This window comes from Mizuhopecten yessoensis, unplaced genomic scaffold, assembly GCF_002113885.1.
Source record: "Mizuhopecten yessoensis strain PY_sf001 unplaced genomic scaffold, ASM211388v2 scaffold11165, whole genome shotgun sequence".
Taxonomy (NCBI): Eukaryota; Metazoa; Mollusca; class Bivalvia; order Pectinida; family Pectinidae; genus Mizuhopecten; species Mizuhopecten yessoensis.
The window spans coordinates 1,404,752-1,419,532 of record NW_018408912.1 but is presented as its reverse complement, the minus strand read 5'-3'; the positions used below and the strand labels follow the sequence as shown (position 1 = coordinate 1,419,532).

The following is a 14,781-nucleotide window of genomic DNA, read 5'->3' as shown; positions in this document are numbered from 1 at the left end:
ATAATTTTATGTTCCAATATTTTGGCGCAATATCATGACATCATGCATTATGACGTCATATTATTTTGTAACGTTATAAAAAGACGCCATTTTTTCCAAGCTCCGGGGATTTAAGCTGTACACGAAAGGGGTCTTCTTGAGTGAGTTGAGTGCTTTACAAATGTTTTCACAAAGGTAAATTATCATAATAGACAAACATGGCGACTGAGCATATCCGTTTTTGGTGACACATCAAGTTCCCATAATGCTTTGCTGGTAGAATCTAGGTATGTTCTTTCTCACTAGTGGATTATTGTGCTAAAATCAAGAAAAACAGAGCATATATCGCCATTTGGGCATTGCAAACAATTCATATTTACCGATTCCCGGACTTATTTCTTTTGCCAAAATCAAAAAATCAAGGCAAACATTTGAGTTATCTCTGGTAATTGTTGGAAAACATTATAACAAGGCACATAATTGTCTCGAACCAACAGTGCCAGGTTCATTGTATATTTGACTGAATTGAAACCTAGAACGGAAATGGGTATAGCGAGTTATGTAATTTCGTGAATCACAAGATAGCAATCGAAACAACACGTAAAGAATTGAAAGTTTTGTGATATATTTAGTACCATAGATATTAAAAGAAAACGAAATGCACTGGTGTTAGGCATCAGTTGAGATTCTTAATATAAAACAGCTCTTTGATAGAAAGCATGCATTGGCTTTGGCAAAGATGGAAAGAAGAAAAAAAAACCATTAAGAACTGTAAACATTGTTTTACAAGAGAAAGGATAGTTGTCGTTGTGAAGTCTGCCAAGGTTTAACAGAGCGTGTGTAATTTCATTCTGATTGGCCAGGACTGTAATAGAAATTTTATGATGGCAACATCAAAAACATCCCACGGAGTTTGGGATTGGGAGGGGCTCAAACAGAACGAATATTGAGATTGGGGGTAGTGTATTAGTAGCATATATTTAGAAAAAAATAACCTTACATATATTCGTGTTTTATTATTGAAATCGACGAGGATGTTAGCGCCATTGCCTTGGAAACAAACCTCTCGCGGCAAGCTAAATCATCTAAAACCCCATGTACGCGCCGGAGGTGTTTTGTAGATATGGTAGATAGATACTATTTACTTACTCATCACTATTTATACACTGGTGGTACATGAATGTACGTACATTTCGTGTTCCTCTCGCGCGTAAACAGTGGTACTGCTACAAACAAGCGCCAATGGCTGCTGGTATCACACTCTCATTACTTACACATCGGTCACGCTACTTTACTTCCTTAGTTTCGGGTCATACTTATCTAAAATTGTTTTCCATAGATGTTGATTTAGGCTACAATAACACTTAAATTAGCCACTAAACATGGCTGAAGCCTAAATGTTCAAAGCATTGTCACTTTCTCGGGATAGAAGTATTCAAATCAAATTACTCAGGACAATATAAGCAATGCAAAGTCGAATACACCAATATTACGACATTGCCTCTTAATGTGTTTGGTGTAAGAGTTTTGTCAAGTCTTTGATAATTGGATAAAGACCAACTATTATGCATGATATATGCCATTTGTTTGTGAGGTAAGCTGGCCGGGTATCGAGACGAGGCTAGAGTGATGTAGGTGGGTAAGTATATAGTCCGTGGTAACACACACAGCTGTCAAATTACCGACTTCGCCACATCGTCAGAAGTGTTATAAGACAAACTTTGCTTTTATTTAATCGCCCATGACGGTGTTTGATGTCCTTTGCACATCTACATTTTATTCAAACGACTCCAAAATGATTTTCTCTGTTTTATTTTGTCTGCATTGGAGCGTTTGGTGGGTGTTGCATGGCTGATGCTTTGGTTATATGTTTGGCATTGGAGTGAGGTGAGTGCTATATCCCTGGAATTGACATAGTATACATGTACAATAACCAAGCGTTTGACATTGAAATAGGGGTGGATACTAGGGTCTTGATCTTGGCGTTGAAGTGTTGGTGGATAATAATAAAATATATCAATCATGTGTGATGTAGACAGAGAAATCTCATCCCGAGCGTGTGTGCCGTCTTCGCCAGGTTTAGCTTTTCTCTAACAATAACGGGGATGCACATGTGAAGTGTGGGAGGACTATGTTGGTTGGATGGTATGGTCTAGTGTCTGATATTGAGTAAGGACTTTTATACGGTCACATGACTTCGCCTAAACTTACTTGCTTGGGAAAGTTTTTTTTGTGATATTGCTGATACTTCTATAACGTATGTCGTGGATAGGTTTACAGTGTTTCAAACACTACGGTATCATCTACCGTCGTTTTTCATTGGTCGATAAACATTAATGGCCGACGAATTCATGCACGTGACCAGATATTATGCTTAATTATAATGGACCGGAGAAAGACATACTAACCGAAATTAAAGTCGATCATTGTTATATATCATATCACTGTGTTTTATCAGTGAACAAGATGGAACTATTCACAGTGCGTAATAGGCAGAGAGCATTGCGACTTTACAATTGGAATGACGTCATAGAATATCAACCTACAGTACCCAAAAATATCAACACCGAGTCAATGTCACAAGTGACCGACCTTTACGTAATTATGATCTAACCAATGAGGATGTCGGAAAAATAAGTCATTTGATATAATACGGACAGGGGTTACTCGGAATACACAAGCTTAACCACTTCGTAAAACCTATTTTTAAATGAACCTAAAAAGAATAACTAGGACGTGAATGTAGCGAGATGTTGAGTAATTATCTTACTGTTTATGATGAGGATTGTATGTTGTTATGGTGAGCAGACACAAGTTCATGGGGTGATGATGAACCCGATCAAATAAGCTGTTGTTGAACAGTTGTGTTGCATGTGTCTCAATAGCAACCGTTTCACCGTTTAAATGATAATGCAAAGATTTCACCCCCATTTATTTAATATGACGTGTTATCAATCTTGTAACAAAAAGGGTTCTCTTTACGTTTGGTAGTGTTATTGAGTTCCAACTTGATTACAATGGAATTAGTGTGATGATTGACGTGTATATCATCCCATCAAAGTAAAATGAGAGTACAAATACCAGACTTACCGACAGATTGTCCTGTTAATCTAAATGTGAAAAATGTATGCTTGAAAAATTTGCAACATTAACTTTTTCATATCAATTTATAAAACAACAACATAATCTTGAATGTTAGAGTCAGCTAATTATAGAAGGTTGTTAATTTTCAGTTACATATGTTACCGTAGCAGTATTTAAACGAGTAGTGAACATAATGTGAGAATATCCTGAAATTAAAATATATGTATGTATACAATGTATTAAAACAAAACTTGTTCAAAATTATCCGTAGTAAATATACGATCGTTAACTATGCCTTAATCGATTCTAGGATGTCGTCGCAAATATTTGAAAATGTTTCATTCGTTATTCATATTTCTTCCTTTTTGTTTCAGGATACGGGACGAATGATGACCAATGACATGGCTTCTACAGTTGAAGTACCAACTAAGTAACCTTGACAGTGGTTAATGGGTTAATGTCAAGCGGAGTTGTTGGCCTTTGGAAGAACTCTTTTTTTCTACGACGGCAGAGTTATAGAGTTACTAGACAGCATAGCCAATAGACTTGCTAACAACCGTAGCATTCATCATGCATACAAAAAGTGCAAACCTGGAAAACTCATTGGAAACTGCTTAGCCCTTGAGACGTGTGATCACATTTGTAAAGTGCTGTATCAAGATTTAGACAAGATAACAAGTGCACGTGAATTTGGAGATATATGATTGGAGGAAACTTAAGTTTTTTCATTCCCGTTGTGAACGTTATCATCCTGAATACGTCCTGGAGATAAGGTGTGCCTTCCCTGTGTTATACCAACACGTGAAACAGTAGGAACGTTCTTTTTCAAACATCAACTTCTTTTATGCGATTCCAATACTTCTTATATTGAAGACATGCTGACGTCATGGTGTTTAAAAATGGATAGGCCATCATCGGTTGTGATAACAAAGATGTCCTGTAAGATCGTAAGCTAACGCGAGTTGTTGGCATCCTACTGGGACAATTATTAACAGGAAGCCTGAAGGTTTTTCTCTCGAGACAAGATAAGTTTGAGATATACACCAGTTGTGTCATAAATCTCTCCGTACTGCCATCGCCCACCACGGAGAAAATATTACCCATGGTGCCAACATGAAAAACGGACGTCCGATTGATCTTTTTTCGTATGTTCTTAATGCCCTAGCGATGGAGGTAAAATATTAATGTCGGAATAATTGTTGGTTTTAATCTGCATTAAAGCTACCAATTTCAAGATGGCTACCGGTGATAAATTAATGCGAGAAATCAGTGATCAGTTTCTACAGTGTAAGATTTGTTTTGAACCGTTTAAGAACCCCAAAACGTTGGTATGTTTACATACGTTTTGTATAGAATGTCTTCAGCAACACGTGGATGCCGAGGGATCGCGCTCTCGGTTTTCCTTGTACAACCGGTACGTAACGTGTCCAATATGTCGCCGAAAAACGGATATTCCGACAGGAGGAATACGTCGACTCCCGGACAACTTCCTCCTATCAAATCTAACAGAGATCATCGACAGGAGACGACCTTCAAAAATCCCACCGTGTGAAATATGTCATACTGTTCGAACACGCACAAACGATGCATGTGCAAAGTGTCTCGATTGCTCGAAACTTTTGTGTAAGACTTGTGTGACCCTGCACCACGAGACCAAGGTCACACAGCAACACAGTCTTATAGATGTGGAGGGTGAGAAGGACATTGAGTGTAAGGCTCACCCGGAGGAGAACGTGCGCTTCTATTGTGAACCTTGTGATACGTGTATCTGTATCGTCTGCACGTTTCAAGAGCATCGTGACCATGATATATGCTCGTTTAATGACGGTTATGTCAAATATAAAGCTGCCATGCAAGATCTTCTGGACAAGTCTAAAGGTCGGATTACAGACATCACCGATCGTATAGAGGTCATCAATAGGTGTGAAAACGGCATGAAGAGAACCCGCGAGAATATACGAGATTTAGCGATAAGCTATATCCAGCAAGTTAGATCGACGGAGCGAGAACTGCTGAAAAGTGTGGACGAATATTTTGGAGAAAATATTACAGACTTTCTCAAACATCGTGAAAGGTTACAGGAAAACGTAGACGAGCTTCAAAGTGCTTCGAATTTAACAGAAATTATAATGAGAGACAGAGGAGTGGAACTGTTGCTTTTGAAGCGTGAAATGGAAAGCAAGCTTCAATCGTTGATGGAACCAGACCTGCCTAACTTACCGTCCGACGATATGATTGATATACACTTCAACCCCGGCAGTGTCCATTTTGGTTCATTGTCTTTCCAGGAGGACGACAATAAAGAGCAAAACGACTTTCTCACGAACGAAAATTTAAAAAGTAAAAAATCCATGGAAAAATCCGCGACAAGGCCAGAACTTGTAACAAGTGACACACAGACAGATCCGGTTATAACGAGCGAAGAAAGCATGCCGGTAAAAGAACGTCCCGTGAAAACACGTGACATGGGTGTGACTGTAATTACTAATGGGTATGCAAATAACGAAAACGGTGAAAGGACATCCTCGCGAAAACGACGCTCAACCGACAATGCGACCTGCAACGGAGTAAAGACGTGTAATCAGGAGACCTCCACGACTGTGACGTCATCAGATGTGGCTCTTAACACACAGGCTATCCCTATGATTCACAAGGGTCTGCAGGTATACAGTGACCCGGGAACGCCGGGATCTGGAATATGTGCTAAGTGTTGCGAGGACCTGTCCACTACTGCGCCATTCGTTGGAGAGGCGCCAAAGATACAGGACATCATCATCCTCAATACCACGGACAATGATAGTCGGGATTCAAGGAGACGCAGGCGACTTCTAATACGTAGCAAGCGGGTACAGACCGACCTCACGATGACGGGAGGCAACCTCTTGGAGGACAAGTCCAAGTCGCTGCCAATGTTGGCGCAGTTGCCAAACAGGAGCCTGTCATGTGAGGATACATCGTTTTCAAGACCAGAAATGCGTAACATCGCTTTGGATCCCATAAACTGTGACGATCAAGGAAGAAGATTTCGCCGTCGGATGCGCGATAAGACTACGATGACTATCGAAGAAGATAAAAAAGTGGTCGAAACATGTGACGCTACGACATACACGTACCCTTCCAGACTCAGAAGTTTCGGGACGTGTACTCGCGTGGAGATGAGTACTGTGGATACTCAGACTTTCAGGGTCAATCAGGTATCTCGGTCAATGGGCACGGACTATGCGGGTCAGATTGACCAATGCATTGGAACAAGTATGATTAAGATGATAGACAGCGAAACCACCATGCCCTCGGTCGTACACGACAACAAGGGAACGTGGACTGAGGCCCTCAATACATCAGAACGATCAATGTGCACAGACAATTGTGAAACAACAGAAACAAGCGTTGAGACGATGAAACCGGAAGTATGTGATCAGGGATTCCAGGTAACTCCGCACACCAAAGATTCGAACACAAGTCCGATACCAATACCACAACGGGACCAAATCATGCAGGTATCAATTGACGAACTCGAACCGCCTTCCGCTAGTCCCAATAGGAAATCGTGGCACGCGGGAACTAGCATATTTTCCAAATTGTTCAAGAGTAAAGGCCCCAGCGCTAACAACAGTGAACATGACATACTCGCGTCCGTGTCGAGTGACATACAGTCACAAGACGCTAGCACAGAGACCGTATCTGTTCTTTTGTGTGACAAGGAGACGGGGACACCCCGGACAACAACCTCGGATAACTGGACTATCACTCCGACCCCTGTAATGGTCAATACGGGTATATCACCAACACGTCCAGCCACGATGGACACTGGCGTGGAGACCACGAAAGTGACATCAATGGACCAAGCCACATATACAGAGACCAAGCAGTACAGGGACAGTGAAACGGAAACCATAGTGGTTGTCCAGGATAACGAAACCCTGACAGAGAGGGTCAAAATGCAGGACGCGCAAACGTCCGTACAGATACCACAGGAGACGGGCGAAACAAATACGGACCCTGTAAGAGTACAGGACGCTACTATGTCCACTGACGAGGACTGGTACGAGAAACTCAAGCCTATGTCAAACTCAGTGTGCACAGAGACTCTACCCCCAGATGTAATGAGTAGTAGTACTAACACGGTCGCCATACAAAACTCTGATATATCGACGAATATATCGTCTGAGGAGCTTGTTCCGCGTATGGACAGCTCGACCACAACCACGCCGACCAACACGCAGGAGAGAGGGACGATGGCTCTGTCTTTCGGACAGACGGCCGCCCCTTTGATCGATGTAAATACGCAGACTTCAGAAATTTGTTTCATCGATAAGTCTGTCTCTACGTCGGTGGAACTAGAGACAATAGAAAAAGATGACGTGGAATGTACTGACATGGCGACCTCTACAGAATCGTTACCCTACATCGGCCTAATGAGCGAGATGGAAGGTGATGAGCTCTTCCTCATACCAGAGTCTGCATTCAACTTAGCGTGTAGTGAACCAATGGAGGATGGTCGGGACCTGATTGAAATGATCGACGACTGCACGACGACGGACCTGGTTCCCCTGACCGAGACCTCGTCACAGACCGTCATATCATCGGCGTGGCAATACGAGGACCCAGACGAGGACCAGCTGTCAGAGTTCGTCAAAACGGAAAAAGACGGCAAGGTCCTATGTGATATCGGAATCAACACGATTCCCAAACTGACTTTCGAAAAACAAACGTCGACAATCGTGAGGCGGAGCTTCTCCCGGGGTACCATGACATTAGATCTGGCAAAGTGCGATAAGTCCACGAGTACATTTAGTCATACACGTCATATAGCTGAGACCTGTTTTGGACAGAAGCCGGTCGGTGATGTCGCTCACAAGGTCTCTTCCACGTGTACCACCGAATTGGTCGACATGGCAACTAATACGGACTCGTCGCTCATGGATGAGCGAATGGCTGCCTGTATTTCAAAACTACGAAATGTGTCCGAAAGGCTTCAAAGTCCAACTGGTAAGGTAGCTCCTGACTGCCCATGGAAACGATCAGATAGTACTTCTTCCTCTGAAAGATCGTTAATGACTGATTCTTTTATCAAAGATGGCGATATATCACCACGGAATACGTCTTCCGATGATGAACGTCGGAAGAACATAATGGACTTAGTAGCACAGACAGAATCATTCAGTAAGCCAAGAGACACTCGGCACGACAGCATGCCGGGAAGGAAAGCTCAGCCTATCACAACATTGAAAGGTAAATTGGCTCCACCAATGGACGATCTAGATCAAAAATCGAAAAGTTTACCTCGCGAATACTCGGACGGATCTCCGAAACTTAGTGGCCGAGTCAGTCCGAGTCGTCTACCCTTGCTCCGCTTTCACTCCGCTCCCGGTAGGATAGCAACGGTTCCTAATAAATCTATGGCAAAGATAAGTGTTCCTCCGGGGTGTAAAATTCCTGTGTGTCATCAGGCTGGGGCGGAGGGAGACAGTGTGAGTGAAACAGCTACAGTGAAACCCAAACAACCAAAAAGTCCACTGCCAGCCATAACTGAATCAAACACCCCTTCGTCAGACTCGGGATCGAATGCTTCTTTCATGTCGGCTGAATCTGAGAATTCGACTGACGGAAACATTGATTTCGCGTCACTTAGGATCAATGTCCCCCCGAACAGGCTGTCTCCATGCGCCTCCTTCTTGACCGTACCGGAGGAGACAACACCGGACGTAGATGGGGAGCCGACCGATAATCTCCACCAGGATAATGTAGACGATAAGAAACCTGCTGGTTTCATGCAGAAACTTTTCTCAAAAAATTCTAAAAAGAAAAAAAATCCAGCAGAGCCGATACACCCGCGTCAGAAAATCAAGCAGCAGCAGCAGCAACAACAGCCTCCGCCGCCGCCTCCTCCGCGGCATTCCTCGGGCAAGAAGTTCGTGAAGCCCCCTGCCGTAGAACAACCGAAACCTAAGTCTCCCAAGCCGAAAAAGAAACAGGCTTTCGTGTACGTCCGTCAGAGGATGTTCTCAATACAACAGGATAACGTGGAGGATTTAAAAGATCAAAAGAAAGATTCGAGTATTAAAACATCACAGACGAGTAGTGAGAAAAGGAAATCAGGGACCAAATCCCAACCGAACAAGTCCAAGTCGGACAGCGACCGTCCTCCGTCCCAATACGACAACCTGTAAACACTGCGGAACAACAACATGGCATGCACAGCCAACTGTGAAGGAGGAAAACCTAACACTTAGTGCACATCCGATCTATATTCTGTTTCATGATATGTAATGAGCATTGATTTACTATTTTAATCTTCGTTGACAAAATTATCGTGGCGTTTTCTGACGCACTCTAATGAGTTGATAGATGTATTTGTTAAAATCAAATTTTTAATATATACAAAAAGTAAATTTCTTATTTCTTAAGTAAAAAAATCCTTAATGAATGTCTAATGAACGCTGTCTTTTTTCAAGTCGAATCAATACTGGACTCATATATACGTTACTTCATGCATCAGATCTCAACCCCCACCCCCATCTGGGGCCCCAACCCGTCAAGATGTTTCGTGACGATACAGAATGTAATAAATGTGATAATGTTTGAGTGGACAACCTATTCTCAATACTGAAGACACCATCAATAAATCATTAAGGATTAGATGTACGTATGCAATTAAATGATAACATCGATATGTTTGGCACCGTCAAATATTAAATAATGAGTAAAAAGTAACTGGCGACTTTGACTGCAAAAGAAACAGATACTTTGATTAGCTCTTGGTGAGGAATCAACTTAGAAAATACTGTTTTATAACATCCTGTATCTATTTCGTGTCTGGACCTACTGAGGCTGAGAAAGTGAAGCTCCGTGACCTGTTAGTGATTTGAAATGAAGTCGGACAGCGTTCGGTTTAACCGACTTAATGTTTCAAAAGATTTCATTCCAGCCAATTGCGAACTACGTCAATCATATGCATAACGATATGGGCAATATATAAAAACTGTTTTAATACATTTGTACCAAAAACGTTTTAGGAACCCTACCTTGTATTGATAGTGTTGGACGATGGTCATTCCTGCTATGTAATTAGGCTAGTATATTATCAGTGTTATTACAATTGGGAGCAACGGGATATCGTATCTACACCGAGGGTTTGTCATGTAAACTTGGAAATTCTGGACACGCCCATTTTACACGTGTATTCAGTGTTACACTTGTATTTTAGTTGCACAATAATTTATACATTGTATTACCATTTTTATACTCTGTAGTTTTTAACATATATACATCCAGCAGGCAATACTACCCAAACTGTGATAGTGTCCAAGCGATTTAGATAGACAATCATTTAACTGTGATAATATATATATATATAAGTAGAGTTTCATTATAGCAGTCACCTGTCTATATACACACTACCATATTAATTTAATTAGTACAAAGAGGTTGTTATTCGCGTTTGTCTTGAACATATTTAAGTTGTGTCATTAGCAAATATTACCTCAATATATATAGCTGTCAGTTTCATAAAGTGCGACATATCGGGGTTTTTTCACAGAAGAAAAAGGTTAAAGTACCTAAATGTGGAATATGCACTTTGTCAATAGGTGATGCTCATTGACAATTGACGATTAAAAAACTCAGAGAATCATGGGAAAGCTTCTTCCAAAATTATTATTTAATTGATATATACTTGATTTCTTCCACAATTAAACCAAATGGAGAATATAAAAGATGTTTTAATGTTGTATAGGCCCAATCCTTCAATGCAATCTCATTAGATGAAAACTTGGAAAATACTGATCAGGGTGAATGGCTTCTTACGTAAGGCAATATATAAGTGCCATATTGGTTGTTAGGTGATAGGAAAATTGTCACCGTGATAAAATTGCATGTAGATACTCAATAAAACATGTATCCCATGCTACATTGGATATGCAAATACTTGTCACAAGAAGACATTGAAGGATCTTGAAGTGTTGTCAATGTTTGGGAAGTTTTCGAAATCGTCAATTCTTTGAGTACAGATTGAAATGTGGGAGTTTTTGAAAATGTAAGTCACATGAGATTTCAGTTTCACGTCTTCAATGTAAAAATATTATACTGTACCATATCCAAACCTGTTCATATCAATAGTAATTGTAAAGATTAAGAATGAGTCGTGTGTGCATGTGCAATCAGTTTCACCTCATCTTACCAATAGGTATTGACATGTTCCGAAAGGTCTTACAAATAAGTATAGACATGTTCCGAAAGGTAGTCCTACACAGAACTGACATTTCCCATTTCCCGAGAGGTAATGAGTTATGACGGTAATATAATATACTTGCAGTATATAAATGTACACCCATTGTTTGTATCTTCAGGGTTTGTAATCAAATTGCTAGTTTTTACAAAGTATATTTTCAATATATAGAATCACACAGCAAAGAGTGTTTGTTATCTCTTAATGTCTAACCGTTAGTAGCAGAGGAAAATCTCAGCAAAATCACGAGGAACACCACGATATCACCTTGCGACGTTTCCTATATATAACTGTATATTGTTTTGTACTAATGTGAAGACAGGTGTCCTGACGAGAGATGGTGATGATGCTTAAACACTAAATATCAGTCAGTCATTGCGAGGGAGGCACGGCCACATAGAGGTGTCCTGGGAAACATGGTTACGCTTTTTCTGATAACGGGTTAATAGTTACCAATAGTAGAGGGTAGAAGGGAGAACAGAGATAATTTTGTCTTACCTGTATATGGAGAAATAATCCATTACTTTCGTTCCTTTACGTAAACAATATAACTATATTAGACAAGTTTGTCATATCAGTTTCGCGTTTGTTACGTCATAATGGATAACAACGACGTGATCGGGAAGTCAGACTCATTTGCTGAATCTGACAATTGGAAAGAAAATCAATTTCTGATGCCCAGAAATGTAGCAGACTGGGACAAAAACTTCGACAATCTCCAAATTTGAAAACCGAGCGGTTACAACTGTCCTATCAACCCTGAGCAATGAAGGAGTCTTACTACCTGTAGCATTTCACGAGAAGAGACAATCATGAATTAAAAGTAAAACCCTCGTAAAAGCCAAATTAAGTATTTTTTATTTAAAAGTAGAAACTCACTTAACAGAAAACACTAGCAATAAGGCTTTTTCAACATCAGGTATAACTCAAATAGACAACACATCGAGAGGAAGTTTATTACATTCCAGATATGTACATGTAAAAGTATTTCATGCAGAGGTATGTCGCATGGACTATCAAACTTTGGATTAGGAAACATATCGGACAGACAATTTTAGTTTTATTTGTCTTATTAAAAACAATAGTTCAATTCTAAATCTGGTAAAATTTGATTATTGGAGAATTTTCATTGGTTATATTGCCTTCTAAACCCACAGTACATGTATAAAAAACGAACTGAACATTTATTCAATGAACAATGCCATTGCTGTGTTTCATAGAATTGTATAACATATCTTGTATTATTGAATGAAATATATTTTTGACATTTCTCCCCACATAAATGTCGAGTTCGCTTGCCATAGCAATGAATTTAAAAGCTGACTTGCATGTATTTGAAAAGGCAGTTGAAATTCACGGATAATCTTGCCAATTAATATACCTATATGACATCCATGTAGTAATTATTTACCCTTACCCGTGCCCATACCTTCTGTCGACGTTAAGGATTATGCCAGATCTTTTGGGCTTTGGTTCTTTAATAGGTTTGGTCTGTTAAACCTTTGAAGTCAAGGTTATGACAGGTGGGTTGTCACAGATCACATGTACGTTCATGCGCGCGTGCGTCACTACAGTGACCTCACGTCGAGTTATAGATAGCGTTTTCCGTTGATATTGATAAATTGTATATAAAGGAGGATGGTGATGTATTTTTGGTAAGTGCATGCATTGCGCCACTGTGGGAGGTTTGTGTACATACAAGCCGTGCAGTATGTACACCAGACTTTACACGACTTATAACAACATTATTAGCGCCCTCTGACGGCAGGGAAGCTGCTCGAATTTCCCGTCTTTCCCAATTTGTATATATTTATCATCCATCTGAAGACGAAAAAAATGATTAAGGGGATAACATACTGGCATGTACTAGTACCTTGAAGCCCACACATTTTGTAATTTTACCCCCAGCCCTCCAAATAATCAGCCAAGGTCGATGGAAGGGCGATAACTCGTATTAGCATGCATGGCGCTAGAATCTAAAATATATAACAGAAAAGTAAACGAATACGTTCGAAACCGCATCAGTCAGTGAACGTCGTGATATATATAGCTACTCTCCTAGGTCTCAGCTAGTTCAAATTACATTGTTATTGCAATAAGAAGACTGTTTAAAGTTGATTTGATTAGATTGTCACAGATGTTACATAGTATTGATAAAATGTATTTACGAGCCAACATTCACGTATATCTCTGCAGAGTATGTTAGTTTCCAACGTGTCCAAACGGTGGAACAGCCATTCATGCGGGAACAAGTCTTACCAGATCCGTCAATCAGCGAATATTTCCGACATAATTAGAATTTGACGTCACGTCATGATTGGTCATCGATTATTTGAAATAAGTTTGATGGAAAGACTGTCGCTTGTTATAGTACATACTGGTATTGGATCAACAGTTTGGTTGGTATGTTTATCTAAGGACAGTAAACAGGAATGTAGACATTTAAGCAAAAACTGCATAGATGTTGCAGACCTACTGGTATAACTGCCACAGTATCGCGGACACACTTAGGGTGCGCTTTTGCGACACATTGTTGGTGCTTGAGTTAAACTAGTAGGTCCACAACATCATTACAGTTTATTGGATATATTTTCGATTTTTTTAAACAATGCATTAAGGGTTGATGTTTTCCATAAAATACTAAATGTCCCGCTGCTAACGCGAGACCAACTCGATAACTGGAACAGCAAATTATGAACACCGAGGTCACGCGCTGATTCACGCAACTATCTAATTCAGTTATTTTGTTTGTTTGTGAAGTAAAGATTTAAGTGTCGGGGAAAGTTTAAAAAAAAACTATTTCCGAGCGCATACTCGCGTAATCGTAATAGAAGTGCTCAGACTATGTTTTCATACACTCAAACAGCAGTAGCAGCTATACTCTCATAAATGAACCCCCTCATATATCCGAGATATGGAAGGGTGTTACCATACTAAATGAAAATACATGGCTATGTCGGGCAATAAACTCGAAATGTTGAGGAGTTGTTCCCCTTGACATGGTATTCAAGCCGGTATGTAATTACATTTACATGGACACCGGAGATATTGTGTCATAGCCTTACTGATGAAAATCATCACGTACTGATATCATTGTGAGTTCATAGGAACTTGGATCTTATTAGTTCACGAATGTTTTTACGTTTCCACAGATAAAACGGTGCTCGACTGTCAGTTAATATCGTTTTTTTGTCTATGAACATGAACAGACCTATGTCTGTGCTCTTGTTAGAAGCATGTAATCTTTGCCCAATTTAATACATTGTTCAACTCAGCTGCATTTAACTTAAGTTTTATATATATCTTGATTTATCTTGAAGATTACAAGTATATACTCCCCATCACTATTGTTGTAAAAATTGGTTATACATGTACATAGATTCTACTTTATTTTCTGTGGATAGCTTTCATGGATGCATGTTATCCCTCGTGAGATTTACAATTAACATTCACAAACTTGTTTCGTACAACTTTGAGTATTGAGAAAAATA

The 14,781-nt window shown here is 40.1% G+C and overlaps 1 protein-coding gene across 4 annotated transcripts in view; it reads left to right on the top strand.

Moving 5' to 3' along the window:
- The window catches only part of LOC110467188, a 34,398-nt gene extending 22,929 nt beyond the window's left edge, over positions 1–11,469 (top strand). For 3 of the 4 annotated variants that reach the window (XM_021524167.1, XM_021524168.1, XM_021524170.1), the window contains exon 2: positions 3,438–11,469. In XM_021524167.1, the coding sequence (XP_021379842.1) occupies positions 4,299–9,233 (4,935 nt within the window). In that variant the 5' untranslated portion in view covers positions 3,438–4,298 and the 3' untranslated portion in view covers positions 9,234–11,469. Of the gene's footprint in view, positions 1–103; positions 175–3,437 lie in introns of those variants that run through there. The other variant, XM_021524169.1, reaches the window with a different exon arrangement.
- Positions 11,470–14,781: the final 3,312 nt, after the last annotated feature.